The sequence below is a fragment of the Vanellus vanellus genome, assembly GCF_965231255.1.
Source record: "Vanellus vanellus genome assembly, chromosome: 4".
NCBI lineage: Eukaryota > Metazoa > Chordata > Aves > Charadriiformes > Charadriidae > Vanellus > Vanellus vanellus.
Genome location: NC_138909.1, coordinates 49,954,616 through 49,979,521, shown reverse-complemented (window position 1 = coordinate 49,979,521; position 24,906 = coordinate 49,954,616). Strand labels below are relative to the sequence as shown.

Genomic DNA, 24,906 nt, shown 5'->3' with positions numbered 1-24,906 from the left:
TCTCCTAGGCAGCCAAATGATCCAAGCTGTAATGCCTGCCCACCCTACCCCTCCACCCCCCCAAAATTAGCATCATGAATTTGAGCAAGATATGTCTCAACCCAGGACCTCAACATGCTACATGCCTTACTTCAGCATGCTATGTCTCTCAGCCAGGCAAGTGCTTCCGAAGCTCCTTTCAGATAGGCTTAGCTATTTGTCTCATTGCTGCAATGTTTTCGGCAGAGCTGGGAACAAAGTTAAGGAGCCCTGGCTGCCAGACCCTGTTTCTCTGTTATATCCAGCCACAACACAGCACTCCAGCTATATTCAGCCAGTACTTGCAAAGCAGCTCAGGAGGTATTTTTATCCCCCTCCCTCCCAACTTCTCAAGTGCACAAAGATGAGTTAATATGTGTGAGCGCACTGAACAGATGCCAGTATTTAAAAACACAACAACCACAAAGAACAAAAACAAAAATGCTCAAATTATAGAGGAAGAGAATCGGCAACTCCCAGTCCTTCAATGAAAATGAGTGATACAAGGACTGGAGTAAACACACTGTTGATCTGCTCCACCCAGTGAGGACCTGGGCATCTGTGATTACCTTTTCTTTTGAAGACAGCGTTGGATGCACAAATTTCCTGTACAGGAGGCTGGAGCCTTTTGTGTATGGAGACAGCAGCCAAGCTACAAAAGCTATTTTGAGTTCATAGTAGAAGGGAAACCTAGAAGAAAAAGAGCTGTTAACGTCTGCTCCCAATTTAACCACTGCCCTTAATTAGAGATGCTCAGCACAGGAAGGGACTGGCCAGTCTAACTTCGGGCAGCTTTTACTTACCAAAGAATCCAAAGACCTAAATGCATTCACGCACCTTTGCACACATCACAACTAGACATATGGGTAAATATTTACTCAGATATTGGAACCATTATACTCGGTACTGGTGAGGCCCCACCTCAAGTACTGCGTTCAGTTTTGGGCCCCTCACTACAAGGAGGACATTGAGGTGTTGGAGCATGTCCAGGGAAGGGCTACAAAGCTGGTGAGGGGTCCGGAGGACAAACCTTATTAGGAACAACTGAGGGAACTGGGGTTGTTTAGCCTGGAGAAAAGGAGGCTGAGGGGAGACCTTATAGCTCTCTACAACTACCTGAAAGGAGGTTGTAGAGAGGTGGGGACTGACCTCTTCTCCCTGGTGACAAGTGATAGGACGAGAGGAAATGGGTTTAAGTTATGTCAGGGGAGGTTTAGATTGAATATTAGGAAACACTTTTTCACTAAAAGGGTTATTAAACATTGGAATAGGCTGCCCAGGGAGGTGGTGGATTCACCATCTCTGGAGGTGTTTAAAAAAAGGGTAGATGTGGTACTTAGGGACATCGTTTAGAAGTGGTTTTTGTCAGGGTAGGTTAATGGTTGGACTTGATGATCTTAAAGGTCCCTTCCAACCTCAGCAATTCTATGATTATTTAATGGTCTAGAAGAGACTGCTGTGTGATAAGAGGAGCTTTCTCCATGCAAAGAGCACAGATGCTGCCTTCGTAGTAGCATCCACAGTCATTATGAGGGAGCAAAGAACAAACCAGCAAATCATTATTTCATTGATATATTTATGCACCTTTCATCTCTCTGCCTTTCTGCTTTTAAGAGAACACTTATCTGACTGAAACTGAAATACAAGAATTTTTATTGTCCAAGCAACATGCAACATAAAGGTGCAGATCCACGCTTTCAGGTAGCACTGTAAATAACTAACATCAGGACATGCTTTGGCTGTAATAACAAGGCAGGGACTTCTTGAGATTAGATTATCCAGACTCTTTTCTGGAAGACAAAGCCTAGAGCTCAAGGCTGGCCAGCTGGCAGCATCCTCATGCAGGCAGGCATGTTGTTGCCAGCAGTGTGATGAACCAATGCCACCCTTTGTAAGCAGGGGCAAGCAAGAGCAGCACAGACACCCTGTGATGGCTGTGCACCAGCCCAGCTAGACTGAGACAGACTCCTGCTGTGCTAGCACAGCACTGTCACCGAGCCAGCTGGGCCATACAGCATCCAGGTCTGACCCAATGGGCCTCTGCAATGCTTTACTCTGAGCATGGATTTGCCATGTTGGTCTTCCACCTCATTGAGGATCTCTACCGCATACTTGATTTCACAGGCTGGACAAGCCCTCTGTCTTTCATCCTGAGAGCGCCACATAATACATCCTCCAGAAAAACAAATCTCCAGATGAACACAGTGGAGGTAGATCTGCATGCAAATTAGATAGACCATAACGTCTTTTATCTCCTTTTCAACAGATCTGACATGTTGCCAAGTACCCTCAATTCCCTTTGAAAGACTCACTAGAGGCATGCAGTGCTATGCAGGAACAGCCTTTAGGTGAAGGCCATGCACTACAGTAAAATTTTCATCCTGAAGTCTACTGATCTCACTGGTTTCCACTAGAAAGGCCTTACTACAAAGGGAAACCAAGCAACAAACATTTCCAAACTTGGGCATTCAAATTGAAGGAACTGAATTTGATATTTGGGCATTTATATGCTCTCATCTTGACAGAGGTCACCAGGAATCCTTTCACTGGCACCAGAGAGCCCACATCAGTATGGACTGTCACTGTTCTCCACCAAACCATAAGCCCAGCCTAACCAGGAACAGGCCTGGCAAAACATCCCAGGAACAATCACTCACACAGCAAACTACAAACGAAGTCCTGTGCTGCAGGGCTGTTTCTGCCTGATCCCTAGAGTCTGTGTATTTACTGTAAGACACAGCTAGGTAAGTCTAGAACTATGCCTGCAGCTAAAGCTTCTGCTGTTTACGTGATGATCTCTGCAAGCATCCAACTTGGCAATCAGCTGCACTTCTCTCTGACAGGCAGGGGACTGAGACTCCTGTAATGATTTCTCACTAATGAGATATCGGTGAGCAGTTCCACCTTCCTTCTTGTTTCTCCTATGACAGCACTGAGAAAGGAAGCATGTCTCCTCTACACAAAACACCTCTATGCCCCTGAAACTGCTAACCCCATGTTCAGGAGGCAGTACACCTCTGTGACCCTTTTTTCCCCTTGTAAACATTTCCATTTTCTTTCTGTCTCATGCCAAAGACCCTCTCCCATCTGGTGCTCACCAGCAAAGGAAGATATCCGTGAATGTCTCTGCTGTCGTGAAAAGTGCGAATATGATCCAGTACATCATCCATTTGACCTAGTAAACAAAAACAGTAGTTGGTTCATTTTTCTCCAAGAGCCTTGAACTATCTCTCACAGGCACAAGTACACAGAATAACTCGCACAGAAAAAAAGGTTCTTTCCCCACCCTCCTGCACTGTGTATTTAATAATTACTATGGACCTGGAGATGCCAGAGGTCCCCCCACCTCAGCACATAACACACGTCAGATTTCCACACAAGCCCTTGGGAAGGAAGACTGCGGCCTTTAGGACTGGTGTCATGACAACAAGAGCAGACTGATTCTGTCCCTACAGAGGAAGCTCAACTGGCCAGTGGAGGACCACTGCCCTACCCAGGGCATTAAAAATCTCACTTGGCTCATCTTAATAGCAAAGGTTTATACTAGAGTGTTGCCCAAACTGCAATTAAGACAAAATGTAATTACTTATATAACATCTACAGGCAGGGGAAACCAGTCAGGATGAGATAAAGAAGTTACTTCATAATTTATCAGCAGTCCTGGAGACTAGCAGATGTGACGCCCATCTACAAGAAGGTCCAGAAGGAGGATCCAGGGAACTACAGACCTGTCAGTCTGACCTCGGTGTGGGGGAAGCTTATGGAGCAGGTTACCTTGAGCACCATTACATATTATTTACAGGACAACCAGACAATCAGGCCCAGTCAACATGGGTTCATGAAGGGCAGGTCCTGCTTAATGAACCTGCTCTCTTTCTATGACAAGGTGACCCACTTGGTGGATGAGGGAAAGGCTGTGGATGTTATTTACCTAGACTTCAGTAAAGCCGTCGATACTGTTCACCACAGCATTCTTATGAAAAAAATGGCTACTCAAGGTTTGGACAGGCATACACTCTGCTGGATCAAACACTGGCTGGATGGCCAGGCCCAGAGAGTGGCAGTGAATTGAGTTAAATCCAGTTGGCGGCCGGTCATAAGTGGTGTTCCCCAGGGCTCAGTGTTGGGACCACTCCTGTTTAATATCTTTATTAATGATCTTGATGAGAAGATTGAGAGCACCCTCAGTAAGTTTGCAGACAACATTAAGTTAGGTGGGAGTGTTGATCTGCTTGACAGTAGGAGGGCTCTTCAGAGGGACCTGGATAGGCTGGATTAATGGGCTGAGGCCAATAGTATGAGGTTCAACAAGGCTGAATGCCAAGTCCTGCACTTGGGCCACAACAACCCCATGCAATGCTACAGGCTTGGAGAGGAGTGGTTGGTAAGCTGCCCAGCAGAAAAGGACCTGGGGATGTTGATTGACAGCTGGCTGAACATGAGCCAGCAGTGTGCCCAGGTGGCCAAGAAGGCCAACAGCATCCTGGCCTGCATCAGGAACAGTGTAGTGAGCAGGGCTAGAGAAGTGATTGTCCCACTGTACTCAGCCCTGTTGTGGCCGTGCCTTGAATACTGTGTTCAATTTTGGGCGCCACAGTACAAGAAGGACATTGAGGTGCTGGAGAGGGTCCAGAGAAGGGCAACAAAGCTGGTGAAGGATCTTGAGAATAAGTCTTATGAGGAGCGTCTGAGGGACTTGGGGTTGCTGACTGGAACAGGCTGCCCAGGGAAGCAGTTGAATCACCATCCTTGGATGTATTTAAAAGCCATCTAGATAAGGTGCTCAGGAACATGGTTTAGAAGTCAGCCTGGTAGAGTTAGATAATGGTTGGACTTAATGATCTTAAAGGTCTTTTCCAGCCATAACAATTCTATGATTGTATACTGCCCATCCCATGATGCAGGGCTCAGGAGCACAATCTGATTGAATTAGCAGTGCCTTCTCACATCCACACCCTGAGCCCACTGCAGAGACGTGGGCAAGTACATCAGCTTAAATCCCCTACCTGGGGCTTAGGTGAGAGCATTTTACCTCATGCTGGTAGTGAAAGCATGTGCTGTGCTGTCACGGTGTTCAACTATGGTAACTCCACTGTGGGGTGGATCACTTGGTGGGCAATTTATGGATGGTCTCTTTTGCAGCAATAGTGACAGACACAGAAAGAGTCTTTGGGGACCGTGACTTGGTCAGGAAAACTGTAGTATTTCGAGTAATTCAGGAATCTGGGGATTTTTGTCACTGAGCACTAAATGGGATTTAAAAGCACAGCTAAACTACTCTGATGTATGCAGTATTGGTGGTTCTTGGGCTGGAAAGAAACAACGTATTTGTCATATGCCATCAGCACTTCCAGTGATTTTTATCAGGTGATGTGGTGCTCCCTCTTCTGTGGCACTGTTGCCACAGAGGTGATGTAAGGAATCATTTCCCAGTATTGGAGATGAGGGCAAAACCTTTTATTCTCCCTCAATATTTTTCTTTCCATTGTAAAACTGTATAACTTAAAGTTCAAACAGCTTTAAGAATCCGTCTCTCCACAGGAAAAGAGATGGTAAGACACAAATCGTTAATTTAACTGAAAATTGTTGTCTAATAAGCTATATTTAGAAATGGAGATTCTTAAGCAGTTTTGCTGGAATGTTAAAAAGCTTAAGGAAGTAAAAAACATGAAAATCCATGAATTAGAGAACTGGACCGTGATACCTAAGGCTGGGATAATTGCAACAGAATAAGGGAAGGCTGGAAATAATGGAGTACAAGAGGGATACCTACACCAGGTGCTCCTCTGGGGAAGGGAGGATGGAGGCAGCAATAAATCCGGATCTCACCAGTTCTGAAATGGCTTTCCTCCATCTTCTCCCCAATGCAGTGGGGACAGTACCTGTATTCTCTCTCCATCTCCCTGCAGGTACTGAAATTATTCCCTGAGCACCTGTCATTCAGCTATATAACTGCTCTGCTGTGATTTACATGTATATTTATATTTAGTGTTACAGCTGTAGAATGGCACTGCCAAATGCCTGACAGCATTGTCTTCCCAGGGCAGCTTCTGCCAGACTTTTTACGTAACTGCGACTCCCTCAAAACCTCACTGCCAGCACAGTTCTGTCAGACATTACTGCCAGCAAAACTTTTAAACACAAACCAAAACTTGGTGCAGATGGGCTTGAATCAGCCTAAAACACCATTTATCAAAATGACTATTACTAAGCAAAATAAAAATAAACTATAGTGATATAAGTTTTGACTAGTACTTGAAGAGTTTGTACTGTGTCAGTGTAAATTGCTACAGTGCAGACCAGGTCTTAGATTAGCTGTTCCCGCATTTGGGGCATGTCCTCATGTGTCTGACGGGAGTTCCGCTTTTGCAATTGAATTTCCAACAGGAATTTGACCCTTCAACAAAATAGTTTCCAAAAAGGTACTATGAAAACATTAAGTATAAGTGGCACACAGTACTTGGGGATGCTAGCGCACATCTTCAGCATTTCCAAGTGAAGCATGTACAAACCTTGAGAAGCACAGCTGTGCAAGGGCTGCAGGGACATTCTGCCTTAAGTATCTGGTGTGTTCTGTGACACTTATGATTCCCAAAATGTCCAAAAACATTATCTGAAGGAAGGGACTGACAGAAAGGAAAAATCTCAGCAACAGAATGAGTCCCAGTTTGAACTTTCACTAAGGACTTAATGGGATAGCCATCTATGCTGTTACCCAGAGGAGAAAATGGGCTTGTTATCCCTGGGATCTTGAGAGGATTGAAGAGTCAAGATCTGGAGGCTGAGCCCAGTTCAGCAAAGTTAATAGAGCTCAGGTTGTGAAAGGCACTACAAATATTACAGGACCCCAACAGCATCCAAGTGGTTTTGATTCTCCCACATTTGACTTCCTTGACGGACCCATCTGCCTTTAGAAACTGGGGCCCGGGGAAGATTTTTCAGCAAAAGGACAAGATAGCACACCCAGTTGCCAGACGTGCCTGTAAATAGGTCATTCCACAAGGAAGGATGTTTCTATGTGAGGATTCAGTCACATTTGCTTCAAGTTGCCTCCTCTGATCCTTGTTTTGAATGAGCAGCTAAAGCTTCAAGGCTGTTCGAAAAGGCTTTGATTTATGCTGCTCTTCAGAAACAAAGGAAAACACGCAAAGCTCCAGATGCCAAACACCTTTTAAGTCAGCAGTATATAGCTTGCACCATCAGAGGAATAGCATACATTTGTCAAAGAGCACATCAACTCTGCAGAGGAGCCAGAAGCACAAACCCCAGTCTCCTTATTTGAGACTTGTGCCTAGCAATCAGCTGGTCCACCTTCAGGCCAGTCTTCCCCTTGCACTGGTTTATGAGCTTTCCCAGAATACAGGCAACACCTTTACAATGTGGTGAGGAGCAATCTTAGAAAACAAACCCTGCAGCACAGCCACAAACCTCATTACTCACATATTCTTTGATGTCCTTTGATTTCACGGCTTTGTAAGAATAATATGCAGGGTAAAGAGTGCCAAATATAAGCCTGGAAAAAAAAACAAACAAACAAACAACAAAGAGATTAAATTGACTTCTTGTCACAGAGAAAGATATATTTTTTTGCTGTCTGTTAAATGTGTTTCTTGCACTAGTAAAAAGCGTTAGGATGTTATTTAAGCTTGAGTGTACTAAGTACAGTACAGGAGTGATTTTGCATCACTGAATTCAGAGAAACTATTGCCAGTGACATGAACGAAGAGCAGGGATTCAGGTTGACTTTCCTTTTGCAATGGTTTCCACAGCTGTACCTTATGAATTACACACAAAACAAAATAAACAAACCAAACCAAACCAAAAAAGGCCACCACACTTTTAAAAAGAAAATGAAAATCTGATTTCAAAATAACCTGCTGTGACACCAGGAATATAGGAGTCTTGCGTTCAGAGGCAGGACAAAATAAGAATCATTTGTCTAAAATCCCTTCCACCTCTACTCATTACTCTGAAAAGCTGGAGGAGTTCTACCGACACAAGGTTTTGAATGCTGGGCCTTATCCTACATTAAAACTACAGGGAAGAGCCCTGCACTGTTTGGTAAAGTCAATTTGGGCTCGTCAAAGAAGTAGAAATTTGCCCATCAAGATACACCAACAGGATCAGACCTAAAAATCCCAGTTCTACTGTTCTTTCAGACAGTTTCCTTTCATTTTCAAGTCTGGAAAGGATGCTGTCAACTTCAAGATTTCATGTAAGAAAGAAAATAAGGATCCATAAGTTAAAAATAGCACTGCTGAGAAAAAACATTGAGATTTTTTTTTTTTTTTTACTAACTCCTCTCTGCATTACTGCCTAGCTGCTTATTCACTTTGATTATTCTGGACATAAGCATAGGCTTGTCAAAACCACTTTGTCCTGCCCAGGTTTCAGTGAGTTTTATTCAATGCAGTAGGATGATGCTGCAAAGTCTGAATTTAATAGATTGCAGGGGAATGTTTATTGGCTTGCAACTACCTCTCTTTCCACTGGAGCTTTTGCTTTAAATTCATACAGCTGTTTCCACTGCTCTTGGGAATGGAAATGATCAATGTTTCAATCCCTAATTGTGGAGCCACATGGACCCATAGTCGTCTTTTCCATCCTGCCAGTAGCATTTGTGTGCCGTGGGACTCATAATTACAGTTGAGTCCATTACATGCATAAGACATTAAAAATTAACATTCTGGGATATGGTGTACCATCGTACTTCCTGTAGCTCAAGAAGGTATTTGTGAAAGAATGGGGTGAGCCAGCATACATCTTGATTTCCAAAGCAGTGACCAAAGACAATTTGCCTGCTATTCATCATGCTTACTGTAGCATAGCTTAGCAAAACCTGAAGCACAAAGCAGACCTCAGAAAAACAGCTACTGAGTGAGGAGATACAGTATTTTGCAGTATTTCACACTGGCTTCAAAAAGCTTTGCTGGAAACAGTCAGCTCTGAACCTGTTTCACCCACAGGGGCTGTGCTATATGCAAGGATTAGATACAAATGCTCAGAAAGATTCTGGGAAACCAAATACATTTTTGTCCCTTGCGGATCTTAACAAACAGCAACACCAGTTAAGGCAAGGAACAACACACAAACAATAGCTTGATCCTGTTCTCACTGAAGCTAATAACAAATATTCCCTCTAAGTTCAATGGTAGCAGGACCTAATCCAAAGAAGGTAGAGCTCACAAAAGGAAGAAAGCTCCACAATATTCAGATACTAACAGCTGAGCACATGAATAATATTTTTGGCTCTACTTATAAAAAGTACCACATTTCTGTCCTTCCTTCTTGGCCCAGGCCAGCTGCCATCTCACGCTTTTATTTCCTGCAAATAATCGCTGAATGATTGATATTCATTTCCTCAGTTTGTACTGGTAACAGAAAGTAACTGGATCCTGAAGAAGCAAACAGTTTACATGATCACTAGAAAAGAATTAGTTGCAGACAATAAACACTTGGAAAAAAAATCCTATGAGGGAAGGAAACTGTGCAATAATTTTGCATATGCAGAGCAAGGGACAGTTAATAAGGTGATGTGCTCTCCCTAAATTGGAGATTGAGAGTTTCACTGATTTGCCTGGTAGCGTGTTGTGTGCATATATGGACATTTATTACTGCTATGGTTTACCAGACTGAAAACTGTTTTAAGGAATGTTGGATCCCAGTCTTGTCACTGCTGTAGCTTACTATGCAGCTTGGAGTTATTTAACCTCTAGATACACCCTACAAGAGATGTTTAGGCATTTCTGTAAAGCATATTCAGGATTTTTGGAGACAAATACCTGTACATGGCCATATTCCAAAATTTTTTCTTGAGGTTACTGTCTTCACAGGGATTTCACAGAATCACAGAATTTTCAGAGTTGGAAGGGACCTCTAGAGATCATCTAGCCCAACTCCCCTGCTAAAGCAGGATTGCCCAGAGCACATTACTCAGGACTGCATCCAGGTGGGTCTTGAAAATCTCCAGAGAAGGGGACTCCACAACCTCCCTGGGCAGCCTGTGCCAGTGCTCTGTCACCCTCACCATAAAGAAGTGTTTCCATGTATTTGAACGGAACTTCCTGTGTTCTAACTTGTGCCCATTACCCCTCGTCCTGTTACTGGGAACCATTGAAAAGAGCCTGGCTCCATCCTCCTTCAACCCACCCTTTAGATACTTGTACGCCATAATAAAGTCTCCCCTCAGCCTTCTCTTCTCCAGGCTAAAGAGTCCCAGCTCTCTCAGCCTTTCCTCATAAGGCAGATGCTCCAATCCCTTAATCATCTTAGTTGCCCTACGCTGGACTCGCTCCAGCAGTTCCCTGTCCCTCTTGAACTGGGGAGCCCAAAACTGGACACAGTATTCCAGTTGTGGCCTCACCAGTGCAGAGTAGAGGGGGAGAATGACCTCCCTCAACCTACTGGCCACACTCTTCCCTATGCAGCCCAGGATTCCATTGGCCTTTTTGGCCAATGCTTTTGGATAATGCTTGAGTACAATTGACTTAATTCAAACACGCACATCAATCCTCTATCTCTTCCCTCAGTTCCTCTCCCCTGCTGAAGACAATACTTCTCTCTTCCCCCTCATCCAAGCTTCCTGTGTATTTAAAGTTATCGTTGATTCATGCTTTCCTTTGTCCCCATGCTCAGACTGTTGCCAAATCACTCCTTCTGCAAACTATACACAAAACCAAGGCTAATTTTTTGTCCCTCTGTCCAAGCCACTAAGCCATTTCCTTGTCTAAGTCTTCTTTCCAGCCTCCTTTGCGTGCTTTACTGCTCTCTACCCCACCTGGACACACCGGTGTTTAAACCTCTTTCCCCTGCCTCTTACACACACATGCACACAGAAGTGACCCTTGCCTACCAAGCTGAAGTAATATTCCTATCCTTGACTTCCAGGGCCTGAAAAATGTTGTTGCTCCTACCTACTATTGGTTTGGTCTTTTATCACACCTCACCTCAGTCCCTTATCTCCTTTAATGACTCTAGTGCCACGAGCTTCTTACTCTGATATTCCTTGTATGTCTTCTCCCACACCCTGGAGCTCCCGTGCTCTTTGCTCCTCCATTGCATATCAGCCCATCACCTCTAAAACAAGCTGCTCCCTGACAGTTACCCTGACAGCCCACAGTTTGAGGGGTTGCAGCCCAAACCACACAAATTCCAACCATGACATTCCCCAGTTCCCCCTCATTTTTCTAATCTTCTGCAACACTCCAGTTCTACCTGACGTTCTCTGAACCACACCACAGGACCTTCAGCTTTCCTCCACACATCCTCAAACTTGCAGCACAGACTCCCAGTTTCCTCCTGCAACTGCCAGCTGAACTGGAAACCACATGTGCTATGATTCCTTCTGCAGTACATGCATTGACTCTGACTGGTGCCTGCCAGTTGGCAAGCCAAAACAACCTCCCTATGGAGTTAACACTGCAGCTTTTACCTCCTGGCAGGCACTGCTATGAGACAATCTCCTACCCAGCAGCTAATTCTTATGAATAATGTAGAAACATAATATTTGAGACCTCTCTGACCCATCTATTTTGGCCACAATCACTATGCGGATCCAAAAGTTAGAAGCAGTGGAAAAACAGACTGCTTAAGCCTCATTTCCTTAGGAAACCAGGCTACAAATACAGATTCAACCCACTCCCCACCCATTTCCATCTTTCAAAGATCCTTTGAATGAGCTATGTACCCTGGAAAGCTTTGGCTCTTTTACCCTCTGTGCAAAAGCAGAAGCAGACATCCTGATCAGCGAACCAGGGACTCCAAGAGCTTGATGTAGTAATTGCTATATTTAAAGCTACAGAGATGTGTTCTTAGAGTCTGGGCTAAACAGAAACATACCCTCAAGGTTATAGGGAAAGGCAAGGAAGTAGTGATATTCATCAGTGACTTGGGAAAAGCTCACTTGCAATACTAAACAAATAACCACAATAGTCTAACAATTCTTAACACTGCTCCGTGCTGGAGGTCTACATCAATTACAATTGCCTTGAAAAAGGACAAAACAGTAGCTGTAAAGAAATCACTGAAGAGTTAACTAATTATGCAACAGGAGGCAAAAATCTAAGCAAAAGGTTAGTCTCCCTAAAGAATAGGATAAGGATTAACGCTGAAAATCTTATAATCCTATTAGGCGCATCAGAAGCAGCAATCCCCAATCTGGACCGCTATGTGCATTTCCGGTCATTCTTTGTCAAAAGGGACACAGCAGAGGCAGAAGGGGAAAGGAGAAGGGCAACGAAAGTGTGTGGAAGAGCACTGGGAAACATCCACAGGAGCGACTGTAAATGCTGTGATTGTTTCTTTTGCAGCAAAGACAAATAACTGAGGTTATTTGCTTCTACTCCTTATGCAGTATAAGGGGATGTTCAACTGAATCAAGAGAACACAGTCAAAAAGGAGGGGAGAAACCCTCTCTATCACCAGGAGTTAATCTGTGGAACTGAACAACTATGTTTGTTTATATAATTACATTACATAGGACTTCAGGTTTGGTTTTGTTTTTCATTATTCAAGTTTACCACTAAATGAAACAGGAAAGCACAAAGCTTCCCATATTGTGGGGCTTCCTGATTATCAGGGGAATATTAAAGCAACTGAACTGTTGGCTCCTCTTTTGCAATATCTGTCATATTCCAGGGGAGCAGCTGCACCATCACCTAACCTCCTCCTGCCTCCACTTACCAGTACAGCCACAGCCAGCCCTGGCTACTATATCCTTTTATTCCTTCTCCGGATCTGCTAGCATGGTGATCTGACCACCACAGAACACAGGATAACCCAGACTTGACAACATTCCTAATAGCATCCAGGTTTTAGCCTGGAGATCAACATCAGAGCTGGTACCAGGACCTGGGAGGGCTGGACGTGACATCTTGAGTTCTGATGATTTGGTGATGCTATTTTCCTCAGGAGGGGCCTGGTCTTACATCCATTTACCTGTAAAATTAACTCTCCCATTTCATACAGCAGCCACAGAAATAAATGAAAAGACTCTCAGCGATTCTCAGGAGTACTGGACAGGACTCAGGTTACCTCCAGAAATGCCAGCACAACTATTCTCTTGGGTATTTTTAACCACACAGGTATTTTCTGGATGGTAACCTACTGTTACAAATATACCAGCATGGTGCCATCCACATCCCAAGCCACCCAAGTTTTGCTCATCTAGTTACCATGCCACAAGCGGAGTTTGGGCTGCCCAAATATTGAGAACATTGCACTACTACAACAGAAATAGAACAGCCCTTATTTTGCCCAGAAATAACTAATGTTTCCATATCATTAGCACACAGCAGCCAAGATGGCAAACTTCTGCTCAAACACAGGGATGGACACATTTAAGAATCGCTGAAATATTTCCTATTTCCTCAACATGTTCACTGGCTAGTGCATGCTTCTTACGCACAGAACAGCAGCTGAGCTGTCACCATGCCAGTGTTCCTCGCTGAAACCACCAAGAAGGGTGCCAATGGGTTTGCATTCCTTATTATCAGCCCGAATTAATGTTCACACAATGCCACAGATTAAAAATAAATGGCACTGTCTTTGCACCAAAGGCTCCCAGTTTAAATCCAACAACTGGGGATGTGAAATTAAGCAGCACACAAGGTCAGGGAAAGGGTTAATGCAAGCCCCTTGACAGGCCAAATGCCTGATATTCAAGAAGGCACTGGGGTGGAGGAAGCACCTGCTGCAGAGGAGGAGGCTCCGAGCTGGTATTCCCTGGGAGATGGCTCCTGCAGATTCTTTGTGGTGGTTATGCAGCAGAACAGGTCCTGCACAGTGGCTCCAGGGCAGCCAGGAACTTGTCTGTTCACCCTCAGGGTGACAGCTGATGCCATGTCCACCCTGGGCCCCAGGAGATGTGAATACACTCCAAGAATACCAAAGGCGCACAGTGCTTCAGTGACAAAAAAATCCGCTGAGGAAAGTGCTGGACCCTGACACTCCTGAGACAGATCAGGCTCACTTCAAACTACATTTGCAACTGGAATCAAACATCCACGCAGGGTTGGTTCAGTGCTGCTGAGGACAGCTGCGCCTGTGTCACTCGTCCAGTTGTACACCACCTCCATGGGTATTAACAAGGTGTAAAGCTCTGTTTTAGGAAACATTCCTTCCCCACCAGCTCAGTGGGTGACCTGCTTAGCTCTTCTGGGCTGCTGAGACCTCGTCCTCGTGAGCAGTTCTGAAGCCCCATGCACACCCACAGCGCCAAGGAAACAGAGGGCAGTCCCAGGAGAACTGTGTCTAACACAAAGATGCTCCGCTTTCCGTCCAGATCCACCTCTGACTTCTTAGCCAGGCTACTACAGAAACAAACTGGAAACTTCGTCTCGGTTAATGCAACCTAATGGCTGGCAAAACCTAATCGCTTCTCTTGGTGTAACTGTGGGGTAAAAAGACACCCAACTGTCCTTCCAGCAGAAATAGAAGGAGCAAGGGCTGTCCTTGATGCTTCTAATTTAAACAGTCTTGATCCTCCCAATTTAAACAGTCTTGATCCTCCCAATTTAAACAGTCTTGATCCTCCCAAAGCAGCACATACTCCTCTCCAGTTGACGCTACCTTTTTTTTTTTCTCAGCCAGGGCATTCCTCACATGGGAGCTGGAAGATGGCCAGGCACAAACAGGTGAAGAGATGTGACAAGGAGGATGGGTGAAGGACGTGGCCTTGGCCATCCTGGAGCTATCACACAACTCTTACATTTACTCACATTGAGATCCTACATCCAGACTTGTCTAAAGGAGGTAAACATGATTTCCGTTTCTCTTCTTCTGGTTATAGGCAGAAGATAGAAATGCTCAAATAACAATGCCACTGATCGAGAGACCTTGTAAAATACTGGGATCATTAAGATAACACACCTGATGACTACTAAAACCTGATGTTCCTACTAAAACTACCAGCAGTGACAGGTCTCACAAGGATGATATTTACACTGACACCCTTGAGTGTCATTTAAAGCCCAACTGAGATTAAGTAGGTACTTCATCCTTCCCAGGGTTATTATTCCAGGCTGTCTTCAAACTCAGGCAGAATTGCATCAGTTTACACACAAGCTAATGCTTAGAAGTTTTCTTTACAGTCCTTCAGAACAGAAAAGGCCTGTGTAGCAGCTATAAAAATACCCCATGGCTCTGCAGTTATTTTAGGAAACAAATATATTGCAGGTAGACAGCTTGCTAAGCTGGTCTGTTCTACTTCACGCTGCTTTCAGTGGAGCTGCCTGGCCCAGTGGAGATGGGCTGCTGACAAGCAAGAAGAATTTGTTTGCCCCCAAGGCAATGCTTTAAGGAAGGGTCCGCATGGAGAGTCTGCAGGGCTGGTGTGGGGCCCCGACCTATGGGTGAGAAGCTGCGGGTTGATAGGAACGCAGAGCCTGGCATACACAACAAGGCTCGGAGCAGCTGCTTGCAAGAGATAGTGTTTCATGGACCTCATCAGAGGCATTTGTCTTGTCCCTGCTCCTCCCCCTCCCTGCTTCAGCTCAGCAAGACTGCAGGAGAAAGCAGTCCAAAGCACTGAGCTTTCTCCCAGCACTGGCACAGCCCACCACTTCGTTCCAACCCTTTCGGGGGAGAATAAATAATTCATCAAAGTGTGATACTGAGGGGAATAAAATCTGTGCCTTTTAGAGAAGAAAACATTGTCTGCTATGTGACCGGGTCAGATCTTCACCAGCAGCTTCGCTGCTCCAAAAAGGCAGGGCTTAGCATCTGTGTGCCACTGATGTTTTCCCTATCCAGTACTGGCCATATAGTTCCTGCTTTGAGAGCCCTGTCTTTTTCCAAGCCAAATAAATGGCAATTTGAAAACTAAATGGTATGTTTTAAATGGGAAGGGCTGCTTTTCCTGACTCTGGAGAGGAGGATGTTTATGTGGAAAAAAGCTTTTTTAGAAGCACTGACATTATATTCCAGAGATGACAGATGGTTTAAAATCTGTATTGTGAGTTAGCCTACAGATTTATGGTAGGCTCATGATACAAAAAGGAACAGAAAGAGACATATAACCTAACCAAACCAATTTCTAGGCTAAAAAAGGTATAACATACGGATTGCATATCAACAAAGCAGCTCTGCATTATTTTCATACAAAACCACAGAGATCATGCTGTAAGTATTCGTTTGGAGTTATTTTAACTGATGCTACATGAATCAACCTTTAGGAAGCATAAACACGTACAGAAATCCCAATTTAGAGCATAATTCTATACTCTGTATCCTAAAACTCAGTTCAGGTCACAGAAGTCTTTCACCATCAAACATCCACTGGCTGAGGAGGTGGTGAGAAACATGAAAGTTCCTGTTTGTCTATTCCTCACCGAAAGACAGCTTTAAACTTCCAGGGTTGTACTCACAGGACAGAAAACAGGAATAAAAAAATTACATGAAACTATAACTTGTCCAAATCAATTGCAACATGATCTCCTTCGAGTAACATTACTTCGAGTTTCTAGGAACAGAGTATTACTAGAAGAGCTTAACCAAGTGCAAGGAATATTTTCGCTCACCAATGTGATTTAAAAATCAAACCAAAAGACCTCTTTGGCCCAATATTCAGCTAAAGCCATGGAAAAATGTTGATTTCCCATGGGTTACCAATGGTTCAATTCACAGGCACAAATTGAGCAGTCCCAAGGCTGCTCTGAGTAGCTCAGGGTCTCAGAGATTTCAGCAAGCTCTTGGAGGAGGACAGGAAACCCTGGTTAGATCTCTACACTAGCCAAGGAGAGCAGTTTGATATAGGAACAGGTATCAGGTATGGTCATGGGCAGCTTGGCGCAAAGCAACCTGAGGAGGAAATCTTTCTACTGTCAGAACATTTCTATAAATATGCTAGTAAATTAACAATAAACAGCATAACTCCTTCCATCAGTAATTGACCTTAACTTCTTACATCTCTGAGGACTCTAGAACATTAAGCAGAAAAACTGGAAGACCAAACATTTGAAGGGACCAGCCACATTGAAAACACGTGGGTCCCAACTCAGTCTTAAGGTCTATGTTCCAGAGCTGGTATCTAACTCCTAGTTAAGTAAAAAAACAAACAAACCCCACACACCCACCTTTGAAACCTCTCTTCTTATTTTGATAACACATTTCAAAGTAGGATTTCAAAGTGCAGTATAAATATTAGTGACCTGAGTATCAGAGCTGATTTGACTTCCATTTACTTCTGATTATTTCTATTTCATTAGTAGTTTATATATGTCTATTTTAAATGATAAGGACAGTGAGACCCACTTGAAATTATACAGGAAGCTCATGTCAGATGCATGAAAAGCACCCAGTTTTCATCTCCAGTTTCAAAGCAAGAGTGTAGGAAAACTAAGGCAAGATGATTCTACAGGTAATTTCAGAATATTCAGACCATCTTAATGCTTTTGTTAGTATGGGTATCAGAATGCCACATGCTATATATAACAGTTGTGACATTGCATGGAGTTCACAGGCCATGCAAACCACATTTCTCTTTATGGCCCACAGACACACATTGGTATTTCTTCTGGGTACTATAACAACATTTTAGGGAGGGGCTGGGCTTTTTTAATAGGACTGCATATTTTTTAAAAAAAAAGGAAAAAAAGGAAAATGAGACACTGTCATACAGCTTGAAAAAGACAGACTTCTAGTATTTCCTCATATGCATTTGACAAGGATTTTTAGTGTGAATTTAATAGAGTTCTTTCCTCCAGGGTCTTTTCTCATTTCATTCATCCTTTTTAATCCCTCCATTTTATGCAGCTAATAACAGCATCTTAATGAAATGCATGGTACAACTGAGATAAACAAGGAGAGATCTCCAGCTGGAGCTAAACTGACACAGACCAGCCTCCAGTCTAACCTAGACATACAGGGGAGGAAATCAGAAGGAAGCAAGCCTCTGTACTGAAGCCACGGATCACTAACGAATAATCAGATCTCCTGGCTACACCTCCAAATTCAGCTTCAACTAACAGTAAAATTATTTGTCTCTAATTAAAATAAATTAGAAGAAAAACTATCATTTAGTGGATAATCCTAAGTCATAGTGTTAGGATAAGTGATAAAAAACAGCAGGTAGGGGACCCTATATAATATCCCGAAGTTCTCCCGTAGAATATAGGTAACAGCCAACGTTTTGGCTTTTGTGCCAAGGAGTCTCATCACTGGGGTTCACTGGGGCTCTGGGTAGACTCCAGAGGAACTAGACTCACCCAGCACCAATCCCCTGCCAGATGTAAATCTTCAGCCCATTTTCTCCCATATCAACAAACAGCAGCTTAGATATTTAAAAAGCCCATCAACACTAAACCAAATCATTGTAAACACATTTCTTCCCTGCGCTCTCCCATCTGACAAGAGAAAGAGCAAAGCCCATGTGACAGATATCATTTAGTGTGCTACTGGAAACTGTTTGAATGCGAGAATGGTGAATGTAATATAAGAAATAGATGTGTGTCCTCTAGACTAAAATCACAGGGTAACTTAGGTAGGAAGAAAACTCTACAAGTCTTTAATCCAAAACAGGACCAAATTCAAGTTTACATCAGGATGCTCCAAACCCTGTCCAGTCAAGTTTTCAGTATCTCCACCCCTGTTTCAGTGTTTGCTTACTCTTGCTTTGAAGGATTTTTTCTTTATACCTAAAGAGAATTTCGTTTGCTGCAACTTGTGTTCATTGCCTCTCACCTTTTCACTGTGCGCCTCCACAAAAAGCTTAGCTCTATCTTCTCTGTAGCAACCCGCTCTTGAAGACAGCAATTAGATCTCCCCTTCAGCATCTCTTGTTCACGCTGAACAAACTTAGCCTGCTCATGTCTCCTGGTGTACCATGTGCTCCAGCCCCCTTCCACTGGACACACTGCACTTTGCCAGTGTCCTCCTTATACTAGGGAGACACAAATGGGACACGCTACTCCAGCCAGACACTGTCTCACACTTGCCACATAGAAGGGAACAATCACTTTCCTCAATGTGCTGACTAACCATTTTATTAAACCAAACTGTATTGAGATCTGGAGAACAGCAGCGTTGCACCCTTCCCATCAGGGATGGCCAGAGACCAACTCCCTGAATGATGAGGCGACTTTTCATTGCTGCTTGGAGAACCTTCTTGCTCAACCACACCACATCCTTTCCTTTGCAAGTGGTGCACTCCCTAAGGAGCTAAGCTGGGGTAATGAAATGACAATTAATAAATGTCATGCTACAGCAGGACTCTGAAAATGTTCCTTTTACCCTGCTCCAAATAAGCTGTTGCAATAGTACAAACCTCACTTAGCTAGTTGTAAAACAAAACTTGACTGCCAAGAGAAGTATGTGAAGAACAGTACCACATTGTCTTAACTCTGGGACTTAACATGGACCGGGTTGCCGGTAGTAAAGAGCTTTAAAAAATGAGTGAGGAAGATGAAACGAATATTTACAAACACTTATTGCTTTGATTCCCTTGTTTAGCCATTTTTGGTGAGCTAGAGAAACAGCTAAATTTCCCTTATCTCTACAGCCACATATCACAGTGTAAGCCTTTGTGTCATTAACTGTGCGGCATCACTGGGAAATGTAATGGTTTTATGGTAATGCTGTTGCAAGATCTATTCTTACATAAAGCCACTAGTAGGGAGGTCATTATCAGCTTATTTACTTCTATGCCAAACACCATAACCTGTGGCATGTATCTGGAGATAACACGACATTTCTTTTGCCAGAGCTGGAAAACTCACAGAGAAAGTAAATTACCCATACACAAGGCTAATAGTCATGCTATGATCATTTTTAAAAGGATCAGAGGCTGTAATGTCCAGTAAAGCCTTGATTGAGCTAAAACTTGTTTAAGGAGCTTCCCTAAATGACAATCTCCACCTCAGTGCCTAAATACATCCTTTAGAAGTTGAAGAATTGTATTTTCAGGTTAAATGAAGAAATATTAAATGAAACTGATTCTAAGAAGAGTTATATTCAGCACTTTCAAAGGGTTCACCTACGTTAGTAAAAGGACAAATACACACCCCAGGATTCAGGAATCTTTAATTTCTCTGACTGACTAATACTAAGAATCTTTTCAGGTCTATAACTGAGTGCACAGCAGGACCCTAGGCACAGAAATATCAGCATCTCTGTAAGTCTTACTATCCTCAACTATTTCTCTCCAAGCCTGTGGGAAATAGTTAAGTTCTCATATCCCCATTTTACAGATTGGTTTCTCATAGGCCCAGCTGAGTATTCCCCTGGTTGGACAACCATTCTGCAGCACTGACATGCAAAAGCTGCATCTGTTGTGTCTTTAACGTGTTGGGCAGGATATTGTCACTGTTTCTGGCTTGGAACATACCAGCGTACAGTGTGGGTGTACTAACATACTCTCAGGAGGAGATGCAGCTGCATAGCCTCTAAAATTCATGCCATTCCCTCAGTAACACTTGCATGTTGCCCAGAACCACAGCCCAAGTTAAAAATTTCTGACTTGCAATTCACTTTGCAGGTGCACATGACAGATATAACTCATGCAGTTTGCACAGGATTGTAAAGTATCTTTGTTCTTTACTCAACAAACAGTATATAGGTACAAATGTACACATCAAGACAGAAATACAGGCACATTTCCACAGCACTGGGATGTTTCTTAAATTGCAAGGCTTCTCTTCTGAACTTTGGAATCTCTTTATTTCTATGTAATTTTCCTACATCATGATTCATCTCAACTGAATATTCTTCTGCTACAAAGATGACAATTATTTCCCAGCTCTTCTCAAATGATTTTATCTCATTAAGTATCTCCAGGTTTTGTATTTCTTGACCAACATTTGATTTCTTTGTTTAATTTCTGGTGTTTTCCTATTTTACCATAGATTCTCCCTGAATCTGAACAGGTTAAACACTTTCCTGTTACACCAACGACCCTAGATTTCAGTCCCTTAACTAAAGATAAGACAGAGGAAGGCGTTTCTCTTAGCTTACACCAATTTTCATAGCACTACTACTGTTCATCAGTTTTTAACAACCAGCCGTTACCTAAAGTGCAGGAGAGACTTAATAGCAAGGACAGGTATCTATTGAAGCACCTCACAGTGAAGTACTTCATACTGAGAGCTTCACAACATCAACTGGAAATCATAGATTTTGGATCGAGAGATCCCTAGGGTAAAAATCTTTAGAGAAGCCTGAGACAAGAGGTAGTTTTCAGAGATGATGAACATCTACAGGTTCCATTGACCATGCTGGATGGAAATTAAATGGTTTTCACCAGTGGAAATCGCAGCTTGGTCACAGCCCAGGTAGAGCCAATGTGAGATCTGGAAACAGAAGTTGCAATTTCCAGGCTATGCTTCTGTGCTAGCCTTTACCACCTCCATTGTTACACTTAGATGACCTCACTCTGTAAATGCCGCTTAGTACCACAATACTGCCAATTCTCACATTTGTTCATTTAATCTCATCAGGTGATTTCTTGGAAGTGATTATAGGAACATCTCAGTTCCAAATAAATTCTCAGACTTAATGGTTTCTCAGAAAAGAGCACACAAACAATCTTGCAGGTTCTGAGTACAAATCAAAGGATCTGATGCACAGATAAATACTTGTGCATATTATAAAACTCAGGATTTTAAGTCTAGTCTCACGATTTAGTGAAGGGGTGTGACTAAGGTTTTGGAATTCCTCCAGACAGCAGTATTGCTACCCAGATACTCAATCTTCGTTCGCACAGAAGATGTCATGTTCCCATTTGCATTCAATTTTGACCTCTCCCAGACTTCTCATATCTTTCTGAATTTCAGGCTTTGGCTGAGAGCATTAGAGAGTAAAAGGGATAAGCCATGTCATCCTCTTCTAGTCTACATTTCCCCAAACACAAATGTGTTCAGATCAAAGCCTGTGACACAGGCATAGCCCCATTCTTATGCTGTGAGGAATACCTCTTTGTTTCAGGCTCGGATAAAAAGTCAGTACGATTCAGAACAGTAAAGGCTTTGCCTCTTCTCTTTCTTTTGGCTTCGTGACTTCACCTCTTTTGCCTTCTCACCTTCTCTTACATGCATATACCTTGCAGCTGGCAGCTATGCAAAATATAAAACGAAATATAAACTGAGGCTTAGGAGCCAGATGGGAGACTTCACAGAAATATCTTTAGAGGAAAGCAAAGGGGAAAGACAGCCAATGCTTCCAAGTCCATTTCAGAGATTTCTAAGCAAGCAGCTGCCTGAGAAGGCAGCTCATACTTTTTATGGGAACGCCCACGCTGCCTGCTATCTTATGTATGCTTTTCCATCACTTCTTATTCACTGTAATACTGCTAGTTTAAATGCCACAGTCCAGTGTTTGTTCTCCTTCCCAGGCAAGAAGATTCATACAGAAGGATGACAGTGTTGCAAATGCCACTCTCCAGAAACAAGGCATTGCTATTTTGAAGTTAAATGGTTAATTGTTTCAAACACAACACGTAGCTGTATAAAATGTGCCTTGAAAACTGGGTCTTCACAGACTTCACCTATCTAGGGCCTGACTGCCCGGAGTGACATTTCTTGGTTTCAAGAATATACCTAAAACACAATAGTGTTTTGAACAGGGATCTGATTTATTACAGACAAGTATCTGCAAACCTCAGCAGAAAAATAATTGAAAAAGAATGCTGAACTATTCTAGTGGCTGTATATCATATCTGACTGCAAAAACCTTAGGACACGCTATAGCAAAGAGAGGAAAAATAATCTATAAGTAAATCCTAGAGGGAAAAAAGGCATATTTTACATGAGATTAACTGTGAATCATACACAAACCACAAGGAAAGCAGACTGGTTCAGTTTCCAGTACTGTGCAAAATCTGGCATAGTATTTATGTACTTAAAATGCATGTCCTGTCTCATGGACAGCAGGCAAGATCTTTCACTCTGGCTGTATGTAGTCTCTTGACCAGCTCTGCTCATTCTGCATTGATCTAGGAATAATCTGTAGAAATATGCATAGGGTCTGTAACATCAGTCACATATGTCACATTCCCTTGGGTCCTGGAAATGGCTGTCAGCAACCCCTTGAGATTTCCAATTCTGGAAAGCCTACAAAGCAGTACTGAAAGGGATTTAAAATACCCAGGATCAGGGATGCAAGCTAAAAGCTAATGGCAGCAGGCTATGGTTAGCAAGCATGTTGCAATGTGCAGCACCCTCTGTAACAGGTATTCAAGGGTACAGGGATGAAACATGAAAAATGGCAGAGTTTATCCCTGCCTGACTTGATTAAAGTAGCTTTTAAAATATACATGCTTGAGTGGTCTGAAATAAGGCATTAGGATTGTTTTGATTGAATCTAAAGAGAAGATAGTCATGCTCTTCAACCTCAGCTTTCAGTGGGTATTAACGTTTACTAGGGAGAAGTTCAATGGTGAAGCCAAACAGAGAGCTCCAGATCTGAGGTCAGAGATACCTTGATTACAGGCCTTGGGACGGCCTATTTGAGTAAAAATGAAAGAAAGGATAAACTAACTGTCCTGACAGAATCATGTCTTTGGGAGCCCTGTATCCTCAATCTGTCACACCCTCAAACGGCAATTTAATTTGAGGGTCATAGGGAACAGAAATACTCTATTGTCTTGAACTGGCCAATTTCTGTTCTCGAATCTTCAATTTTCTAGGATCCAGCTGGCACCTTCTACAAGGCCCTCACCATTCTGGGCTACAAACACAACCTTGGGATTCTGACCTGGGTAGATTTACACCACTTACTAACTTCAGCACAGCTGCACCAGTTAACAAAACTTGAAGCCCTAGTATTGCCTTAAGGATAAGAAAATGATTGAGGGTTGCACCGAATCAAACATTTTCCAACTATGTATTCCCTTTGTCTGCAGAACATCCACCCTTGATCCTTCAGGTTTACCACAAGCCAGGACTGGGAATTTTTGTGGCAGTTCTTGTTAAAATTTGGCAATGCACCATTTAGCCTACTTCCACTGACAAAACAGAGAAGCTATAATTATTCCAGATATTAACTGACCTTTTCTTAATTCTCATATACTGTTGGCTTTTTGTTAGAAAGTTACATTGAGAACTTTTCTATTAAGTTCTATCTTTTCTGTTTGGATGATCACTTTTCATTTCACAAGGATTCTATTAACTCTGATCATGTGCTTGTAAGGCTTTTTTGAGCACATAAAATGATACACTTATTTGATTGCTAGTTGATGCAATTCCTGTTGGATCTAAGAATCCCCAAATCTTCTAAGCAAATGTGTGGTTACTCAGTTATCTCTAAGTGTTCAGGTGCTAGACCATCATTACAAATTCCCATCTAACAGTCAGCTGTAACAGAACACACCATATACAAGGATCTCAAAATACTATCCAAATACTAATGAAACAAGTTTTACATAATGCTGTGGGATGGGAGACCACTAGCACAGACACAGGGATAGGCAGTAAGGCACAGAGATTCTAGCAGGCCTGTTCAAAATTACCACAGTAGTCTATGTTACAGATTCACGACAGTTATAGCTAAATCCATATCTGTAGATGTATATATCTATGACAGAGAGATGATACCCTGGGAAAGGATCATTAGATCACAGTTTCTCCCTGAATCATTAGAGTCAGCAGGGGATTGGTTTGACTGATTGCAGTCTGACAGCTATGAAAAGAGGTTATCCCAATATAACAAACACGAGAAAATTCCAACAACATTTATGCAGGAAACTATTTACTCTTATTTCATTGTCTGTTTCTAAGGTATCTGTTTTAAATAACAGCTTCCTCTCTGCATTTGATCCTAGAAGAAAGACCCCTTCTGTATATAGGACAGTAGAGTGTGTTGCCATGGAAATTATTATGATCTACTTAAATTCAACACATCCAGCCTTATGAGGTATATTCCCCTGTGTATCTCAATTTAATTATTAATGTTCTTTCTAAA

The 24,906-nt window shown here is 42.8% G+C and overlaps 1 protein-coding gene across 2 annotated transcripts in view; it reads right to left on the bottom strand.

The window, feature by feature from the left end:
* Window positions 1–24,906, bottom strand: part of REEP1 (receptor accessory protein 1) — a 73,552-nt gene that overhangs the window by 37,567 nt on the left and 11,079 nt on the right. For both annotated transcript variants that reach the window (XM_082482284.1, XM_082482283.1), the window contains exons 2-4: window positions 7,459–7,531; window positions 3,117–3,193; window positions 588–708 (exon numbers count right to left, since the gene is read on the bottom strand). In XM_082482284.1, the coding sequence (XP_082338410.1) occupies window positions 588–708; window positions 3,117–3,193; window positions 7,459–7,531 (271 nt within the window). The remainder of the gene's footprint in view (window positions 1–587; window positions 709–3,116; window positions 3,194–7,458; window positions 7,532–24,906) is intronic.